A 22026-nucleotide genomic window follows, 5' to 3' on the forward strand; every position below is an offset into this window, starting at 1 on the left:
CAAATTCTTCAGAACTTTTGACTCATCTACTACTGTATAAATACTGTAAAGCCTTTTGATTACAAATGGTTTCATATTTGAATGAATCATATTTCTAAAGGTCCACAGGGTCAGGCATTATTTAAAAAATACCCATGAATAGTTATGGATGACATCACATTTCTCGCAAGGCAAAAATCTTTAACTAGAAAAGGATCAGGATATGACCGCTGCCAGATGGTCAATGATTAGTTTGTTTTAATTCGCGAAAGCACAGGTGGCATTCAGGAGCTTGAGACACACCTGTGTACCTGCAAAGATGTTGAACGTCAAATTGTCTGCATCACAGACAGGATGTTCAAAGCTCGCATGCAATCATACGTGGTCACTTGAAATGTACTGGCATTTGGCTGCACCTTTTCAAGAAACAGCTTGATGGAAAATTTGATTCATTTGACATTTATGATCATATCCTACTTGAGAAATTCATACCATATGTCCGCATAGGACACTAAAGACTTTAAGTGTTTACACAAGACAATCATTTTAACCATTAGTCTTCATTTCATTCCCCAAATCAGGTGCTAAATGGTTTATTAATCATGTATTGTATATTTATTTTAGTGGTTTTAGTAGTGAATGTTATTTTTACTAATCCTCCTCACACATGTACACAGAAGCTGTGAATTATTCACACCCTGCCGTAAATATGAAATTCATTACATACATTTTCATCAAACGTTGTTCAAAGAGGCCGAGGAACTGCCGCACACAGTTCCACACACACACACACACACACACACACACACACACACACACACACACACACACACACACACACACACACACACACACACACACACACACACACACACACACAATGCCATCACTGGACTTTTGTAATACCAGGTCAGCATTTTTTTTCTGTGACATGCGAAGCCTGGTAGACCCTCCCTGCAGGGTGGTAAATAAGAAATGATATAAAAGATGGTAAGAAAAGGAACCCAACAGTACCTGTAGACCTTTCTCACCTCCCACCATGGAGTGGAGAACATCTGCAGTCTGCATACTACTTCTGGCGCTTACCGGCATTCAGGTGCATTCAAAGAACAGTAAGAGTTTAACTATTCTTGAGTTCTTCAGGGCGGTGTCCCGTATGTTATTAAAATGGTTTTAATTATTTTTATTAACATAATATTTGTTTACATTATTTCCTTATATTATATTATTTCCTTGTATTACATTATTAAATTTGTTTCATATTTGATATATGTATATATATTTATATGATTGCAACTAAACAACAATCAGAAATGATTTAATTAATTCAGGTTCATTCAAAGAAGAGTATGAGTTAACTTTTAGTTAAAAACCTCAATACTTAAAATGGTTATTGAGTAGGGTTTCCTTATTTTGTTTTAGTATTTAATTTAATTTATTTTTTGTCTAAATCCTGTTCTTATGAATTGAATTATGTTACTGCAACTAAACAATGATCAGAAAGGACTTAATACTTAATCATATTAAAAAAATTTAGAGACCATTTGGTGTCCTCTTAATAAGACTAATTTTTTTAAATTAATAAGTAGTATTGACAGTCGATATCCCACTTGTCAGCTTCAATACTCAAGATCCAATATCTGAAATGTGTTTTAAAATCAATTAAACCTGAAATTATCTTGTCAAATATCATGATGTTGTGGTTGGAAACCGCATCAGTTTCAGCATCTGGGAAAAAAAAGGAACCAACCAGCTGATAACATTTGCAAACGTAATAGTTTCATCACTTGAACCTGATACTATCAGCTACGTTGGTGATCCTTGAGAAGTTAGGCTACTAAATATTGTCAGTTGTGAAAATGTCAAAAGTTCATTTACTTTCCTTCATCATAACTTGAAATTTAGCTTGATCATCTTTGTAAAATTTCGGAGATTGCAATATTTGTTTTTAGCATAAATGTAAAAGTTAACAAATCAGGAATCCCTGAATTTGAATTGAGTTTGCAAACAGAAAGCGTAATTGACCGTTCGCTAAGCCACGCCCGAAAACCGCAACTGGCCAATCGTGTCTTAGCAACCGTAACTAGGCGCGGGAGGTCTGGCAAGCTTTCGGGCGAGTGAAACATGCCGAAGCGTTGTGCGTATGGATTGTGCTAATCTGATACCCGGTATCCTAAAAATTTGGACGGGGGGAGTGGAATTTTTTTCCTTCCCGAAAATCTAAAAGCCAAGAGGAGAAATGATGTGCGTGGATCAGCAGTGTGGGAGACCACATTCACAACTACATGTCCACAGGATTAACAAAAACACATAACGTTATTGCTTGGAAGTTGGAAATAATGACTGTTCTTTGTTCATAATGCATATATTTTAACGTAAAATAAGACGATTAAAGACAAGACGGAGGCTCACTGACATACTTTAAAATATATTTCAGCATTTTGTTAATCGACGGCCTACTACGTTACCCCTGACTGAGTAACCTTAACGCAATCTCAACGCGGCTCACCCGGTGTTAGTGTTATTCCACAAAATGTATGGATAAACTGTTTGATATATAATTATTAGATTATTTCAACATTTCACTTACCCTGCTGTGCACGAAAATAGCTGTGTGTTTCCCATTTGAATGGTCAGCGTATGAGGCGGCGGCTGCTTGCGCTGGGACTATAGGCTTTAGCTTCAATTTGAATGAAATTATTCGCTAATCGGTTGCATATTATTTCGTGGATATATCGCTCGAAAGCATACTGCAGTCCCCTTTGTCTTGCTCTCTCAGATATTTCACATGTTCGCCAAAAATTACTAATTATCTCATTGGGAATGTCTGACACCGGTGCATACACACTGTAATAGACGTGCCAGACGAAAGCTTGACAGGCGTAGCAACAGTAACTAGGGAGGGCGGGGCTTAGCGAAGGGTCAATTGTAATTCAAATTAGTGTTTAAAACCCCTTTAGTCTGCTCAACCAAATGGTTGAGCACATTTTGAGTCACTATATTTTATTGAGAGGAGTACCTAACTTAACTCAAACTGTTTGAGCCATCTCTACCATCTGGTTGAGGTATGTTATGCTAAAAAAATCCACTAGATGTCACAGTGTCAATCAACAGCACTTGTCACAACACTTCTAACATGGATGTCAGAAACAAATAAATCACTCCACCCATGTGGACTGTTTTTGGTGAAATTTTGCAACTAAGCATTTTTTTTACATATTACACTGTAAGAGCCCTAACTTTGCAAAATTATGTTACTTGGTGCCATGAAAAAATTAAGTATGTTTTTAATAATTTTTCAAAAACATGCTCAACCAAACGGTTAATTTGGCACATAACGGTTAACTGTCACCCCCCTTTTTGAGAATGGACATTACAGTGCACTATTAAAACTTGGTTGTAATTCAAGAATGCTTTGGAATAAAGACCTAAGTTTGGTCTTGTTTTAAAGAAAACACTCAGCAGATTATTGCTGAAGTAAAAGCACTTCAAAAAAATAAAAGTATAAAAAGTAATGGAAGTTGAATGAAAAGGAAGTTAAATTTACATTAAATCAAATCCGACTGTACTACTTAATATTTTTTCTTTTATATAAAATATATATTTTACAAAATATTTTTTACTATAAAATTACTATAAAATCAAAGCCATATATCTAACCAAGTTGTGTTCCAAATTTGAAGATGATATCACAAAAATTGATGTTCCCATGAGATTTTGTTTAGGCGTTAATACCAAAAATGACATAAATTCCATTGAATTTAATTGTATGCATTCTGCTGTAACAAATTAATAAATTTCTGTCCAAATATCACTTCTGTCACAAAATATGGTACCTTGAGACTCAGACCTTTTGGTAGAGGCCGATATTTTAAAAATTATGGGATGTGTTGAAAAAAAAAATACATTGAGTGTGGTTACTAGCGACATAAGGAGATAAGAAATGCAAACAAAAAATTTTTACATCACTTTTTTCTTGGTGCGGACTTTAGGACATTAAAATGGATATAAAGTCATGCAACTACTATAAGCATATAAAGCATATTCGTTCTCATACACACTTATATCGTTCATCAACCTATGAAAGGCTACTTAATTTCTTATCTCTATATTAAAAACTTATTTTTTTTTTAAAATTGCAAATCTTTGTTTTCTCCCTTTTTGCAGTCTATCCCAGTAACCATGTCAACAGCATCTGTAGCATGTGGGGAAACTTCCACTTCAAGACGTTCGATGGGGACGTTTATCAGTTCCCAGGCATGTGCGAGTATAACCTGGTGTCTGACTGCCAAAGCCTCATTCGCCAGTTCTCGGTTCATGTGAAGAGAACAGAACACACCAATGACCCAAAGATCAGCAGGGTGTCAGTTAGTATCAATGACATTTCCGTTGAGATGACAGAGAAACAGGTCATGATCAATGAAGAAAAGTAAGATTCTGGGGAACACAACTGCTGCTTATTTGCTCCCACAGTAAAGGCTTAAAATGTGTTCTGTTTGGTCAATTTTTCATTTGAATCTTTTCTCATTTTTCAGAGTAACACTGCCCGTGCATATCTCAGGGATCCTTATAGAAGAAAACACCATTTACACCAGGCTCTATTCCAAAATGGGCATTGCTGTCACATGGAACAAAGAGGATGCAGTTATGGTGAGGTTATGTGGCTGGATATGAGTTCAAAACAAATTTAACTAGATTTTCATATGGATATTAGACTGATTTAAGTTTTGCAAATCTAAAATACACTAAACTTATTTTAAAACATTAACTTGAGTCTATTTTGAACGATCGATTAATAAAACTGGCTCATACAAAAATACGAATCAGACACTGCTCCTGTACGTTTTTGATTTACTAAAAAGAACCGGCTCATTTGAGTCATTTATTAGTGAATCGGACTACACTTCTAGCGCTCAATGATTCACTAAAAAGAATCAGCTTTGTGATCACGGTATAGGCCTATGCTTGTTTTAGTGTGTAGCCCACAAAAACAATTCAATCGAAAGATGGTTTATTTCCACTAATTCTTGGTTCATGGTTTTTATTTATATCCTCACACTCAGATCAGACAGTAAACTAACATAAACTGGGGGAGAAAAGGCTTTATTTAGTTGTGGTGCTGCAGATTACTAATCAAACGGTAGGCCTACATGAATCTGCATATGATTTGGTGTACATTGCTGCTTTTTGGATAGGAAAAAATAATTATTTTTTTTACTGTGCAATGTTCTACCATAGACTGTAAAAAGTGTCCTACGTGAGCGCCAGGCTTCTCTGTATGATGATTGGACAAGCGCTCAAATAGGCGGGCCGCGGGCGACATAAATGATTGATAGAACTTTTAGAGCATCTGTAGCTTTTTTGTATTTCGGAGACAAAATCATGTAAATGAAGCAGATGTGTGATTGAAACATTACATTTTATGTTTATAATACCTAAATATTATAATAATACAGTTTTTGATTTGGTAAATTATATTCGTAAAGCACTTTTTTGAATAACTACATCGATGGCTGCAATCATGGTCAACTGGGGGAGCATAATTTACATAACACGACTGTGTTTAACTGAGGAAAAACTACTTTAGGCCTACGCCACAGAAAACAGCCAGCAGATCTTTCAAGGGAGTAACTTACCAGTAAATGATTTAGCATATTATGCATATTAAAACACTGCAACATGTGAGGTGAAATGCTATATAAGGCAATTTTCTGTTACACATTGAAATATCTGCATTTGTATCCTTATGAACATGATTATTACCAACAGTGAATTTCAGTCTGCAAGTTTGCAATATGCACTGGTGTATACCTACAAAAAGGAGTACCGTGCAAATACCATGGTATATGAATGTGGTAATAATTTAGTAACATGGTATAATGAAGGCCTCAGTTAATACTATGTTGCTGGTACCAAGGGCTTGCACTGGCTTTTTTTTACACAAGACTGAATACAAGTGATGTCTAATCCATATTCCCGTGTTTTCATTACTCTGATCAACTATCATTAGTACTGACTTGATGTCCAAATGGCCCAAAATACCAAGTCAAATGATCTAACCAAGAAGTTTTGTGTGGTATTGTGTTAGGTGGAACTTGACTCCAAATATTCGAATCGCACTTGTGGACTGTGTGGCGATTTTAATGGAGTTCCAGTTTATAGTGAGTTCATTGAATTCGGTAAGTTACTTTTACAGTCTAATTTCTTACTTTACTGTTCATAACTGACCCCCAATAATGATTACCAAATACAGTAATGACTAATCCTCATGTTTTCCTAATCTGATGAAAAATCCAAGTGGTTTAAGAATATCTAAGAGGATCAAGTGTCTATATCTTATCTTATTTAATACAGGACGGAGGGTTGGATATACTGAGTTTGGAAATAAGCACAGAGTTTCCAACCCAACTCATAACTGCGAAGATCCTTTTGAAAACATCGATGAGCAAAATGTGGTGGACCAATGTGAAAAATATGTAAGATACAGAAAAAAGTTGTTGATTCCAAATGAAACTATTAATCACTCCAGCTATGTCAGAACAGCAACTCAGAATTCCAGTATTGTTAATATGGACTTTTGAGGTTCAAGATCTTCCATGTCCTTTACACAACAGCGGGCAGATTGTGCAGACCTTTTGGAGGATGAAAAGTGGTCTTCTTGTAGCTGGGTTTTGAGCCCTGAGCCATATATCAAGGCCTGTACAAATGATATCTGTTCACGTCAACCTGAAGATGAAGACCGAGACACCACCGCACTCTGTGCGACTTTGTCTGAATATTCACGTCAGTGTTCGCATGCTGGAGGATCTCCGCCGGCCTGGAGAACTGCAAAGTTCTGTGGTAAGAAATGCAACGGAGTTCTGGTGGAAATTATAGGATTGTTCTATCTTGAGTGTTTTCTTTGCTTAATATCCTTTTGTTATAATTCTTTTTTTATTGTTTACACAGCTACATTAAGAGGAATACAGGCAATCTTCTTTGAATTAGTGTTTAAAAAAAGAATATAATAATAGAGATAGACGCATCCAAAGATTGAAAGAATAGAATAAAAGTTCCGAAATGATTATTTTTGTAATAATTAAAAATTGTTTTCGACTTTTTTTTAATCTTAATTTTCTAACACCGTGTTCACACCAGATGCGAGTGTTATGACACGACATGACAAAAGCAAATATAACCTATGATAATCAGATGCTGTCTATACTGGATGTGGCGAGAAGCGACACAACAATTTCCAGACAATAAACTGACGCTCCGTTTTTTTCTGACGCTCCGTTCTGAAACGAAGAACGCAACATTCGCTTTGTCACATCTTGTGTAGACAGCCTCAAGACAACTGTTGAGTCCGGTGTAGACACAGTGTAAGTCTCTGTATGACTTGTATTCCCATGCAGCTGTGACGTGCCCCTACAATATGGTACATTCTGAAAGTGGCTCCCCCTGTATGGACACATGCTCACACAAAGACACAAACACACTGTGTGAGGAACACAACATCGATGGCTGCTTCTGCCCACCAGGTCAGTGCGCGTATTTATATAATATAAAAAATAGTGTTTATTCATCCTGTTCAAACGTTTGGGGTCAGAAAGTTTTTTTTTTGTATTACTTTTACTCAATAAGGATGCATTAAATTGATCAAAAGTGACAAAGCATTTATAATGTTACAAAATATTTCTATTTAAAATAAATGCTGTTCTTTTGAACTTTCTATGCATTAAAGAATCTTGATTTTTTTATCACGGTTTCTGCCAAAATATAAACTAGCACAACTGTTTTCATTGATAATGATAAGAAATATTTCTCGAGCAGCAAATCAGCATATTAGAATGATTACGATAACACTGAAGAATGGAGTAATTTCACAATATTACTGTATTTACTGTATTAAATAAATTAAACTATTAAATTTACTAAACTAGCCTTGGTGAGCAAATAAGACTTCTTTCAAAAACATTAAAATAATCTTAAAAAACCCAAACTTTTGAATGGAAATGTATGTTGTTGTTTTTTTTAAATGAAGAACCACATAAAGTTGATATTAATGCACTGTTTTGTTATAGGAACTGTGTTCGATGACATTTCAAACACGGGCTGCATCCCAGCAGAAAAGTGTCAGTGCAAGCATGACCGCGTCTACAGCACAGGAGAGGTTCTTCGTAAAGACGAGGAAGAATGGTAATTAAACATATCTGTAATAGGAATATGATTATAACTGAGTAAAATGTGTGTAGCACTTCTGTTTTTTTATCCTAGTGCATTCTGTGACTATATATCTCATGTATTTTACTACTCGTATATAAAAATATTAGCATTAAATGCATATGCCTGACTAAATGCTAAATTATGATGACACAGGATCAATGGGAAAAATGTATAAGAAAACAGCAGAAGTGTGGTTTACTATCTTGGCATCTGAAGCTTGTTGTTTACTGTGTCTGTTTGTAATTCTATTGTGTAATTCAGTATATGTGAAGAGGGAAACTGGATCTGTATGAGTATTCCTGGCCCTGGGCTGTGCGCAGTAGAGGAAGGATCTCACTTCACCACCTACGACGGGAAAGAATTCACTTTCCATGGAGACTGCAACTATGTGCTCTCAAAAGTAAGCGTGTTGTAGTTACTATTTACATCTTCTGTTGTTGCAAAGGCATTTTTGATTTATTTTGTTTGTATCCATGCTTGTATCCATTAGGAATTTGTGAAAGTCAACTTTTGCATTTGTGTGTTTGTAGGACTGTGAGGAGTCCAAGTTCATCATATTGGCTCAGATTGTTCCTTGTTTTAATCATGAAACGGACACCTGTTTGAAATCTATTGTGGTGCTGTTTGACAACGACAAGAAAAATGTGTGTATAACGATCTACTTCCACAACAACACAAAAGTCTTGTATATTTGACAATATGAACAAGTAATGAGATGTTGCCTACACAATACACTACCTTTCAAAAGTTTTTTTTTTTTAATTATTGAAAAAATATTTTGAAAGTTCAAAAGTCTCTTATGCTCTCCAAGGCTGCATTTATTTGATCACAAATTCAGTAAAAACAGTAATATTGTGAAATATCATTGCACTTTAAAATAACTATTTTTTATTTTAATATATTTTAAAATGTAATTTGTTCCTGTAATGACAAAGCTGACTTTTCAGTGTTCAGTGTCACATGATCCTTCAGAAATCATTCTAATACGCTGATGTGGTATTCTCTGACGAATAGAAAGTTCACAAGAACAGCATTTATTTAAACTAGATTTAAACTAAATATTTTGTAAATTTTTGCATGACTTTACTGTTACTGTTTCTTTACTGTTCAGACTCCAAACATTTAAACAGAAATGTAGGTTGTGCAAAATAAAACTATGACTGTGTGCTTTATTCTTCAGCCTCTGATTATTAAAGCTGATGGGACGGTACAACACAATGCAGAAGTTTCACTTCCTTACATGACAGGTGAGGAATAAGCAGCTCTTTTTTTGTTTCTGTGCTTTAAAGCCTGTATGCTAAAGATATAAACAAAATATTTTTCAAACTCGTTGTCTCTTTTGTTCCAGCTGACTTCACTGTGTTCAGGCCGTCATCATTTCACATCATGCTTCAGACCACCTTTGGTCTGCAAGTGCAGATACAGCTGGTGCCTCTTATGCAGGTGTACATCACTGTGGAACAAATCTTCCAGGGCAAGACTTGTGGTGAGACCTCTGTCTAAAAAAGCAAGAAAAATCTGAACTAAGAAGTAAATCCATCACGATAGCCAATGGTGTGCCATTTGTGTGTTTGAACAGGTCTCTGTGGAAATTTTAACGAAGTGCTGTGTGATGACCTGAAGACCCCTCAGGGAGTGGTGGAGGGTACAGCGGTTTCCTTCGCAAATGCCTGGAAGGCCCAGTCCAACTGCCCCGACCGTTCTGAGAGGATGGATGACCCCTGTTCCTACAGCAGTGACAGCGGTGAGAGACTTTTTGCATCCGAAGTCAGTATGGTAATCGAAACCAAACAGATGTTTCAATTTTTGGCAAAGTATCCGAGCTGTACAGGCTCCGCCCTCTTCTGGAAAGAGGGGCAGGGAGCAGCTACTAATTTGCATTTAAAGATACATGTATGAATACAGCATGTTTTTCCTTCCACTTTAAAATGGAATAATACGTGGAATAATAAATGATATGTGGGGTATTTTGAGGGGGACATCTGAGACTTTAACGTCTTGTAAAAAGGGGCATAATGGGTTCCCTTTAAAGTGGCAGGAGCACCACTGTGCATTCTCATGTGACCGAAAACCACACTTATACATACTGTATCTGATATAGTATACTTTCACTTTTGTATCTGCAAGCATTGCCACTTAAAGGGTTAGTTCACCCAAAAATGAAAATTCTGTCAGTATTTACTCACCCTCATGTTGTTCCAACCCCGTAAGACCTTCGTTCATCTTCAGAACATGAATTAAGATATTTTTGATGAAATCTGAGAGCTGGATAACTCCTCCATAGGCTTCTAAGGGATTGACACTTGCCAGCCCCGAAAAGTTATTAAAGACACTGTTAAAATATTCCAAGTGACTACATTGGCTCAATCTTAAGTCTATCAAATGACGAGAATACTTTTTGTGCGCAAAAACCCCAAAAATAACGACTTTATTTCAATTATTCATTTCCTTCTCTATGGGCCTCGAGTCAGTTCACTAGTATAATAGCGTAAGCTTCTGTTGTTATACGTCACACGCATCACACACATGACCAGCGTCGGCCAATAGTGAGCCTACGTGTGACGTAGCTCTACGCAATTACACAAAGTTAACTGACTCGAGGCCCATAGAAAAGGAAATGAATAGTTGAAATAAAGTCGTTATTTTTGTTTGTTTTTGCGCACAAAAAGTATTCTCGTCGCTTGATAAACTTAAGATTTAGCCACTGTAGTCACTTGGACTATTTTAACGATGTCTTTAATAACTTTCCGGGGCTGGCAAGTGTCAATCCCTTAAGAAGCCTATGGAGGAGTGATCCAGTTCTCAGATTTCATCAAAAATATCTTAATTCATGTTCTGAAGATGAACGAAGGTCTTACGGGGTTGGAACAACATGAGGGTGAGTAAATACTGACAGAGTTTTCATTTTTGGGTGAACTATCCCTTTAACATCAGCTGGTGGAACTTTTAAGTTACTATACTGTACATGCATTTTGTTGTTAAGTAAGAGTTTTTTTTATAAAATACCATATGTTATGATGCCTTTAGAGCACTTTGCTGAGCACTGGTGTTCCAAGATGAAGGACAAGGAGAGCCTCTTTGCCAAATGTCACACCACTGTCAATCCAGACAGCTACTACAAAGTATGATCTGAAACAGAAAACCTTGAGAACTGTACAATTTTCCTTATTGTAATGAATGACGCCCAACTTCTCATAATAAGCAGTGACACAACATGTCTATGTGTTTTCAGAGATGCAAATTCTCCAGCTGTACGTGTGAGAAGAGTGAGGAATGTCTATGTGCGGTGTTCTCCTCATACGCTCGGGCCTGTGCAGCTAAAGGAATATTCCTCCAAGGCTGGCGAGGAATTGTGTGTGGTAAGAAGGATAAAGGGTTTTCAAGCCAGGTTGTGGTCTGTGGAAAATTTCAGTATAAAAAATATTAAAAGTATATTTTAAAAGTAAAAATTAATTTGTTTTAGTTTTAGTACAATGATAATATGAAAGCTGATTGTTTAATTTTGAAAATAACATGGCTTAATAATATAATACTCACTATTTTCCACACAATATATAAGTATATAAAATATATCTATAGATGCTTTTATAGTTTAGGAAGGGCATCCTTCATATGTCCTTATTCATTTTTGGATGTCCATATTTGTAACCCCTTTTTTAAGCTAGAAGATTAGAAGAATACTTGCCATTTTGCTACATGCACTTTTACAACGCATTCCTTTCAAACTGATCCCCACAGAGAAGTATACAGAGAACTGCCCGGCCTCGCAGAACTACTCCTATCAGCTGCAGAGCTGCCAGCGCACCTGTCTTTCTCTCGCCTCTGAGCGCCAAAGCTGCAGTGTTGACTTTGTGCCTGTCGATGGATGCGCATGTCCAGATGGACTCTACCAGGATGAGAACGGACTGTGTGTGCCTATGGAAAAATGTCCATGTTACCACAACGGACAGAAAATCCATCCCGGCAAGTCTGTCAACATTAGGGATGAACACTGGTAAGTGGATGATATTATTATTATTATTAGTACCCTAGAACTCTACAAACTTTAAATTTAATAGACAGTTTGATCTTATTTCTCTGTCCAGTGTTTGCATCAATGGAAAGTTCCACTGTCGTTCCTGGAAAACCCAAATTCTTGGTATGAAAAATTACTTTCATCTACTGCATGTTAAATAAGTATGCTTTTGGTTTACATGGACTACTATCACCAATACAGGGCTATCATGGCTTCTGTTAGTAAGGCTTTATAGAGTTATCTTGTCAAATGTGAAGCTGGAATTAACTTTCTAACCAAGGGTTTGAAAACCAACAAACAACATTAAACAGTGGTCAACTGATATGGTTTTTTTAATTGATATAATGCAGATATAAATGATGATGCGCAAGTTAATTTAAATATTGTAAATTACTATTCTGCAATAAAATTAATTTTACATAATAATAAATACAAAAGTAACAATTATAAATTAGTTTATATATTTACTAATAATTCAACCAATTAGAAATTTTCAAAATATTTTTGTTGTATCAGTCTAGCACTAATAGTACATTGTAGTAAATTGCTCAACATCTGTTGTAAACGTTCTTTAAATATGATTTCTGATATAAAAAGTACATGAATGGTGCAGCATCTGTGTCTGATGTCTTCTGCAGGATGTTCCTCTCCAAAGGTTTTCTTCAACTGCAGTACAGCAGGCCAAGATGAACATGGATTGGAGTGTGCACAGACTTGTTCGCAACAGGAAGTTGACTGTGTGAGTCCATAGTTTCCAGCATCTCTTCTCTTTCTTTCCCAAAGTCGATCGCTTGATTTTGCTGGTGGTCTTATTTTTGTGTTTTCTTCCCATCTTTCCAGTTCTCGCTGGACTGTCAATCTGGCTGCCAGTGTCCTTTCGGTCTGTTGGATGATGGCAGAGGACACTGTGTTAAACCGGATAACTGCCCATGTAAACATGATGGACAGTTTTATGCACCAGGATCTGAGATAACTGTAGATTGCAATAAATGGTGTGTAAAAACAGTTATTTTAGTTTCATTAATATAATATTATATTTTTTATTAATATTTTGAATTAGTTTTAATTGATATATTTTCCATTTTCGTTTTAGTTAATGTTTTAGTAATTTTTGGGTTTGTGGGTTTTTATCATTTTAGTTGTTTTTGTTTTTCTATATAGTTTTTATTCAATTTCATTTATTTTTAGTACTAAACTAGTTAAACTATACGGAAATTAGAAATGTTGCAAATAGCTGGAATAAAAAGTTTTTTAAAATATTTATTATTTATTTATTCTTTTAGTTAACGATAGTAACCCTGCGTAAAACAAAATCCATTGCCACATTGAAGTTAAATTGCTATAAAAAACTAAACAATGAGTTAATACACTAATTAGCTTTTTATGATCTATTAGTATTATACTGTAAAATGACAAGATTTAAGTCTACCTCTATATTTGCAGCACTTGTCAAAAGGGAAAATGGAAATGTACACATAATAAGTGTCCAGGCATATGCACTATATACGGCAGCGGACACTATAAAACTTTCGATCAGCAAAGATTTGGCTTCAGGGGAGACTGCAGTTATATTGCTGCTCAGGTATGAGCTATGGGTGGACACAACAGCATTTGGTCAGAGACTTCATGAAAATAAAGTTACAAATAAACCTTATGCTTCAGGAGGTAAAAGGTCACATTCTCTTGTTTTACAGAATAAGTGTGGAAATAAAACTGGCAATTTTCACGTGATTACCGAAAACATGCCTTGTGGAACAACAGGAACCACTTGTTCAAAGGCTGTAGGGATACTTTTGGGGGTAAGGCTGCAGGCATAGGTCTCATGCTCATTCAGAGTCAAATAAAAGATGCTTCTAAAGCAGGGATAGGCAACGTCGATCCTGGAGTGCCGCTGTCCTGCAGATTTTAGCTCCAACCCTGATATAAACTCACCTGCCTTTAGCCTTAGTGATCCTGAAGACATTGATTAGCTTGTTCAGGTGTGTTTGATTAGGGTTGGAGCTAAACTCTGCAGGACAGCGGCACTCCAGGATCGACGTTGCCTATCTCTGTTCTAAAGGGTCATTAAATGCTAAAGCAAGCTGTTCAGCATGTTAACATTTTTACATATGGTATAAGATGATGACACATACATTTTTCACTTAAAAATAAAGGCTTTTATAAAGGCCAATAAAGGATTTTTGCCCTATTTTCTTTAAAATTTAAAAGCAATATCAAGTGAATGTCAGTCACTGGATGCAATATCTGTTTTGAGAACTGACCTGTGCTGAAATGGGGTGTTTCATGACTCTTTAATTTTATCTGTCATACAGTGTCATTTTTTTTTCTTTTCTAACTTCTCTCACACACAGAGGACTTGGCTACTGCTTTCTGATGGGACTGTAAAAGCCACTGATACTGGAAGTGGTCCAAAGATCAAGTACAACGAGAGAAACGTTGGTATGTACCTTGTCATTGATGCTGACATCGGACTGACAATTTTGTGGGACCGCAAAACCACCGTCCGCATCATTCTGCAACCTCAGCACAGGGTGAGTTGAAGTCATGAATCATGTTCTGCAGTTTTTCATGTTTTGCACTGACATTTCCAGACTATTTAAATAGGTCCCTCAACATAATTTATTTGTAGCGCAACCTCTGTGCTTCGTTATATTTTCGCAGGGAGACGTTTGTGGCTTGTGTGGAAATTTCAATGGGAATGGAAAAGATGACTTTACCACTCAGGGAAATTTGCCAACTACAAATGTAATTGAGTTTGTGGACAGCTGGAAAGTGTTAAGCACCTGCCCTGATGCAAAACCAGACTTTAACCCGTGCCTTGAGACCCCCAATCGAGAGACATGGGCAAAAATACAATGTAGCATCATAAAGGAAGTTACTTTCAAAGACTGCCATAACAAGGTACAGATGGAAAGCATTTTTGAGCTAATAAATTGAAGTTTCCTGTAATGTGGTATATAATAATCCAACATCATAACATGTTTCCACAGGTGGATCCAAACCCATATTATGAGAACTGTGTGAAGGACTCGTGCGCTTGTGATGCAGGTGGAGATTGTGAGTGCTTCTGTACAGCTGTGGCAGCTTACGCTCAAGCTTGCAATGACGCAGGTGTTTGTGTCGTTTGGAGAACACCTGAGATCTGCCGTAAGCATCTTTAATTCTAGTGCACATCTTAAATCTGTAACCTTTCTTTGAACAATGCATTGCCATTTTATTGCATTTAGTTTAGTCTGTTTGTACATGTTCATACTTATATTTATGTTCCTCTGTTAGCTGTGTACTGTGATTACTACAATGAACCAGGAGAATGCACATGGCACTACAGTCCTTGTCATACACCTTGCTACAAAACCTGTTTCAACCCTGATGGTATTTGCAATAACACTTTACCCAACCTGGAAGGTGAGTGCACACTTGTTTGCATTTCTGAAGACTGAGTCTACACACACTGGATATCTCTAGGCCTTAGCGTATATTTAGTGCTAAACTGGGATTGGAAATGGTTCAAAGAATAAAATAATTAAATAAAAAACATTTTGGTGGAAAGTAATAGAAAAGTTTTTTTTCGAAAAAAACTATTATTTCTAATTCCTAGTAACTAACGGATGGAAATGGCTGGGAAAAATGTATTTATTACTTTCAATGACCTGTCAGATGTATTTAAATTATTCTATAATCTATAAAAAACATTTAACATATTTAATGCTTCCTCCAAACATTTATTCTGATAAAGAAAGGATGTCCATTGGCTTCAACCTGCATATATCATAGCCAATAACGAAAGTCAACATTGCCGACCAACCGTAGAATACTCCGCTGCATTTATTTATTATCTTTTATTGCACTGTATTTTTGCTCTGAATTTGGATTCTGAATTTCGCTGTTGTAAGCTATTGAGTGATTAAAAGATAGAAATCCCTTTAATTTTCCTAAAAACTTACTTGAGCACCATCCCCCCTCGAAATTCATTCCCTGGACTCCGCCCCACCATGTACCCACACATTTACAGCCCTGGTAACAAGTTAAGAATTTTTTTTTTTTTTCAATGATTATATAGCAAACACTTTCTCAATAAGAGATGCCATGACATTTTCTGTGTTTTTCGCATCCGTAGCAAGCATTTTGAGAGGTGTTTTGACAACTTAGAGCCACCGAAAGACGAATACGAACAAACGCATACGAAAATTTCGGACTCAGTGTGCAAGGACCTTTAATGTCCTGGTAGACATCTAATTTATAAACTGGGGCACACTGATGTAATTTTTTACTGAGATTTTTCATGTTTCAAATTTTAGAATGTGCCTGTTTGTATACTCTTTTGAAATAGTTTCTCATTTTGTCCAGTTAGATACATTAAGGAAAAAGTTTCTAATCCCGAAGGATACATTTTTTTTTTCATGATTTCATGATAATTATTATTTTCAGGATGTTATCCAGAATGTCCAGAGGATAAGCCTATTTATGATGAAAAAAATCAGATCTGTGTGGAGGAATGTATACTAGAACCTAGCACAACAACACCAGGACCTACCACATCATCTACCCCTACACAGACAACTACCACATCATCTACCCCTACACCGACAACTACCACAAAGCCTCCTACAACAACAACAGAACTTCCCACATCATCTACCCCTACACCAACAACTACCACATTTTCATCGACAACAGCTGAGACTACATCACCATGTCTTATATGTGAGTGGTCTGAATGGTTTAATGTATATAATCCTGTATTAGGAGGCGGGGATGACTTGGAGACTTATGAAAATATTGCAGGAAGTGGAAATAATATCTGTGAACAGCCAGAAGATATTGAATGTAGGGCTGTGGGAGAACCTAACATGAGCTTTGAAGATTTTATTCATAATACAAAACAAGTTGCCCAGTGCAATGTTTCATATGGATTAATGTGTAAGAAAGAACAACAGAATTTCCGCCCCTATAAATGTGTTGACTATGAAATACGAGTTTACTGCTGTTTCATTTGTACAACGCCACCACCATCAACAACAACAGTATTTACCACATCACCTATTACAATAACACCAGAACCTACCACATCATCTACCCCTACATCAACAACTACCACAAAGTCTTCTACAACAACACCAGAACCTCCTACAACAACAGAACCTCCCACAACAACACAAGGACCTACCACATCATCTACCCCTACACCTACAACTACCACAAAGCCTCCTACAAAAACACCAGGACCTCCTACAACAACACCAGAACCTCCCACAACAACACCAGGACCTACCACATCATCTACCCCTACACCGACAACTACCGCAAAGCCTCCTACAACAACAACAGAACCTCCCACAACAACACCAGGACCTACAACATCATCTACCCCTATACCGACAACTACCACAAAGCCTCCTACAACAACACCAGGAACTACCACATCATCTACCCCTACACCGACATCTACCACAAAGCCTCCTACAACAACACCAGAACCTCCTACAACAACACCAGAACCTCCCACAACAACACCAGGACCTACCACATCATCTACCCCTACACAGACAACTACCACAAAGCCTCCTACAACAACACCAGAACCTCCCACAACAACACCAGGACCTACCACATCATCTACCCCTACACCGACAACTACCACAAAGCCTCCTACAACAACACCAGAACCTCCTACAACAACACCAGGAACTACCACATCATCTACCCCTACACCGACAACTACCACAAAGCCTCCTACAACAACACCAGAACCTCCTACAACAACACCAGGAACTACCACATCATCTACACCTACACCAACAACTACCACAAAGCCTCCTACAACAACACCAGAACCTCCTACAACAACACCAGGAACTACCACATCATCTACCCCTACACCGACAACTACCACAAAGCCTCCTACAACAACACCAGAACCTCCTACAACAACACCAGGAACTACCACATCATCTACCCCTACACCGACAACTACCACAAAGCCTCCTACAACAACACCAGAACCTCCTACAACAACAACAGAACCTCCCACAACAACACCAGGACCTACCACATCATCTACCCCTACACGGACAACCACTACAAAGCCTCCTACAACAACACCAGAACCTCCCACATCATCTATCCCTACACCAACAACTACCACATTTTCATCAACAACAGCTGAGACTACGTCACCATGTCTTATATGCGAGTGGTCTGAATGGTTTAATGTATATAATCCTGTATTTGGAGGTGGGGATGACTTGGAGACTTATGAAAATATTGCAGGAAGTGGAAAAAATATCTGTGAACAGCCAGAAGATATTGAATGTAGAGCTGTGGGCGAACCTAACATGAGCTTTGAAGATTATATTCATAATTCAAAACAAGTTGCCCAGTGCAATGTTTCATATGGATTAATGTGTAAGAAAGAACAACAGAATTTCCGCCCCTATAAATGTGTTGACTATGAAATACGGGTTTACTGCTGTTTCATTTGTACAACGCCACCACCATCAACAACAACAATATTTACCACATCACCTACTACAACACCAGAACCTCCCACAACAACTCCAGGACCTACCACATCATCTACCTCTAAACCAACAACTACCACAAAGTCTCAAACAACAACACCTGGACCTACCACATCATCTACCCCTACACCGACTACCACAAAGTCTACTACAACACCAGAACCTCCCACATCATCTACCCCTACACCAACAACTACCACAAAGCCTCCTACAACAACACCAGAATCTCCCACATCAACACCAGAACCTACCACATCATATACCCCTACACCGACAACTACCACAAAGCCTCCTACAACAACACTAGGACCTACCATATCATCTACCCCTACACCGACTACTACAAAGTCTACTACAACACCAGAACCTCCCACAACAACACCAGGACCTACCACATCATCTACCCCTAAACCGACAACTACCACAGAGCCTCCTACAACAACAACAGGACCTACCACATCATCTACCCCTACACCAACAACTACCACAAAGTCTCCTTCAACAACACCAGGACCTACCACATCATCTACCCTTACACCGACAACATCACAGTCTGCAACAACTGAAAAGATGAGTATAATTACTGAAACAACAAAAACTCCTATTACAGGAGGACCTCAAGGTTCATCACAATCTACCGCTACACCGACTACCACAAAGTCTACTACAACACCAGAACCTCCAACATCAACACCAGAACCTACCACATCATCTTACCCTACACCAACAACTACCACAAAGCCTCCTACAACACCAGGACCTACCACATCATCTACACCGACCACCACAAAGTCTACAACAACACCAGAACCTCCCACAACAACACCAGAACCTACCACAACAACACCAAGACCTACCACATCATCTACCCCTACACCGACAACTACCACAAAGCCTCCTACAGTAACACCAGAACCTCCCACAACACCAGGACCTACCACAACAACACCAGAACCTCCCACATCAACACCAGAGCCTACCACATCATCTTCCCCTACACCAACAACTACCACAAAGCCTCCTACAACAACACCAGGACCTACCACATCTACACCGACCACCACAAAGTCTACAACAACACCAGAACCTACCACAACAACACCAAGACCTACCACATCATCTACCCCTACACCGACAACTACCACAAAGCCTCCTACAATAAAACCAGAACCTCCCACAACAACACCAGGACCTACCACAAAAACACCAGGACCTACCACATCATCTACCCCTACACCGACTACCACCAAGTCTACTACAACACCAGAACCTCCCACAACAACACCAGAACCTACCACATCATCTACCCCTAAACCTACAACTACCACAAAGCCTCCTACAACAACAACAGGACCTACCACATCATCTACCCCTACACCAACAACTACCACAAAGCCTCCTACAACAACACCAGAACCTCCTACAACAACATCAGAACCTCCCACAACAACACCAGGACCTACCACATCATCTACCCCTACACCAACAACTACCACAAAGCCTCCTACAACAACACCAGAACCTCCTACAACAACACCAGAACCTCCCACAACAACACCAGGACCTACCACATCATCTACCCCTAAACCTACAACTACCACAAAGCCTCCTAGAACAACAACAGGACCTACCACATCATCTACCCCTACACCAACAACTACCACAAAGCCTCCTACAACAACACCAGAACTTCCCACATCAACACCAGAACCTACCACATCCACTACCCCTATAACGACAACTACCACAAAGCCTCCTACAACAACACCAGAACCTCCTACAACAACACCAGAACCTCCTACAACAACACCAGGACCTACCACATCATCTACACCGACCACCACAAAGTCTACAACAACACCAGAACCTCCCACATCAACACCAGAACCTACGACATCATCTTCCCCTACACCGACAACTACCACAAAGCCTCCTACAACAACAAAAGGACCTACCACATCATCTACACCGACCACCACAAAGTCTACAACAACACCAGAACCTTCCACAAGAACACCAGAACCTACCACATCATCTACCCCTACACCGACAACTACCACAAAGCCTCCTACAACATCACCCGTACCTACCACATCATCTACCCCTACACCGACTACCACAAAGTCTACTACAACACCAAAACCTCCCACAACAACACCAGGACCTACCCCATCATCTACCCCTAAACCTACAACTACCACAAAGCCTCCTACAACAACAACAAGACCTACCACATCATCTACCCCTACACCAACAACTACCACAAAGCCTCCTACAACAACACCAGAACCTCCTACAACAACACCAGAACCTCCCACAACAACACCAGGACCTACCACATCATCTACCCCTAAACCTACAACTACCACAAAGCCTCCTACAACAACAACAGGACCTACCACATCATCTACCCCTACACCAACAACTACCACAAAGCCTCCTACATCAACACCAGAACTTCACACATCAACACCAGAACCTACCACATCCACTACCCCTATAACGACAACTACCACAAAGCCTCCTACAACAACACCAGAACCTCCTACAACAACACCAGAACCTCCTACAACAACACCAGGACCTACCACATCATCTACACCGACCACCACAAAGTCTACAACAACACCAGAACCTCCCACATCAACACCAGAACCTACGACATCATCTTCCCCTACACCGACAACTACCACAAAGCCTCCTACAACAACACTAGGACCTACCACATCATCTACACCGACCACCACAAAGTCTACAACAACACCAGAACCTTCCACAAGAACACCAGAACCTACCACATCATCTACCCCTACACCGACATCTACCACAAAGCCTCCTACAACATCACCCGGACCTACCACATCATCTACCCCTACACCGACTACCACAAAGTCTACTACAACACCAAAACCTCCCACAACAACACCAGGACCTACCCCATCATCTACCCCTAAACCTACAACTACCACAAAGCCTCCTACAACAACAACAACAAGACCTACCACATCATCTACCCCTACACCAACAACTACCACAAAGCCTCCTACAACAACACCAGAACCTCCCACATCAACACCAGAACCTACCACATCATCTACGCCTACACCGACAACTACCACAAAGCCTCCTACAACAACACCAGAACCTCCTACAACAACACCAGGACCTACCACATCATCTACCGCTACACCGACTACCACAAAGTCTACTACAACACCAGAACCTCCCACATCAACACCAGAGCCTAACACATCATCTACCCCTACACCGACAACTACCACAAAGTCTCCTACAACAACACCAGGA

General features: G+C 38.7%; 1 protein-coding gene across 1 annotated transcript; it reads left to right on the top strand.

Moving 5' to 3' along the window:
• Positions 1–838: 838 nt before the first annotated feature.
• LOC143721273 (mucin-2-like) lies at positions 839–20745 on the top strand (the record flags this gene model as incomplete). The annotated part of the gene is made up of 27 exons (XM_077211559.1): positions 839–1091; positions 4147–4408; positions 4515–4629; positions 6068–6158; positions 6334–6455; positions 6594–6819; positions 7374–7499; positions 8043–8157; positions 8446–8590; positions 8715–8828; positions 9365–9431; positions 9533–9670; positions 9764–9928; positions 11212–11306; positions 11417–11543; positions 11923–12178; positions 12270–12322; positions 12838–12938; positions 13040–13191; positions 13643–13781; positions 13894–13998; positions 14551–14730; positions 14861–15100; positions 15190–15346; positions 15476–15604; positions 16628–17072; positions 17235–20745. Coding segments are annotated over exons 1-27 (7449 nt in total), but the record flags the coding sequence as incomplete, so codon positions are not given.
• Between the last annotated feature and the right edge of the window lie 1281 nt (positions 20746–22026).

This window comes from Siphateles boraxobius, unplaced genomic scaffold, assembly GCF_051911475.1.
Source record: "Siphateles boraxobius isolate OS27281-9 unplaced genomic scaffold, OSU_SipBor_1 65, whole genome shotgun sequence".
NCBI classification, from domain to species: domain Eukaryota; kingdom Metazoa; phylum Chordata; class Actinopteri; order Cypriniformes; family Leuciscidae; genus Siphateles; species Siphateles boraxobius.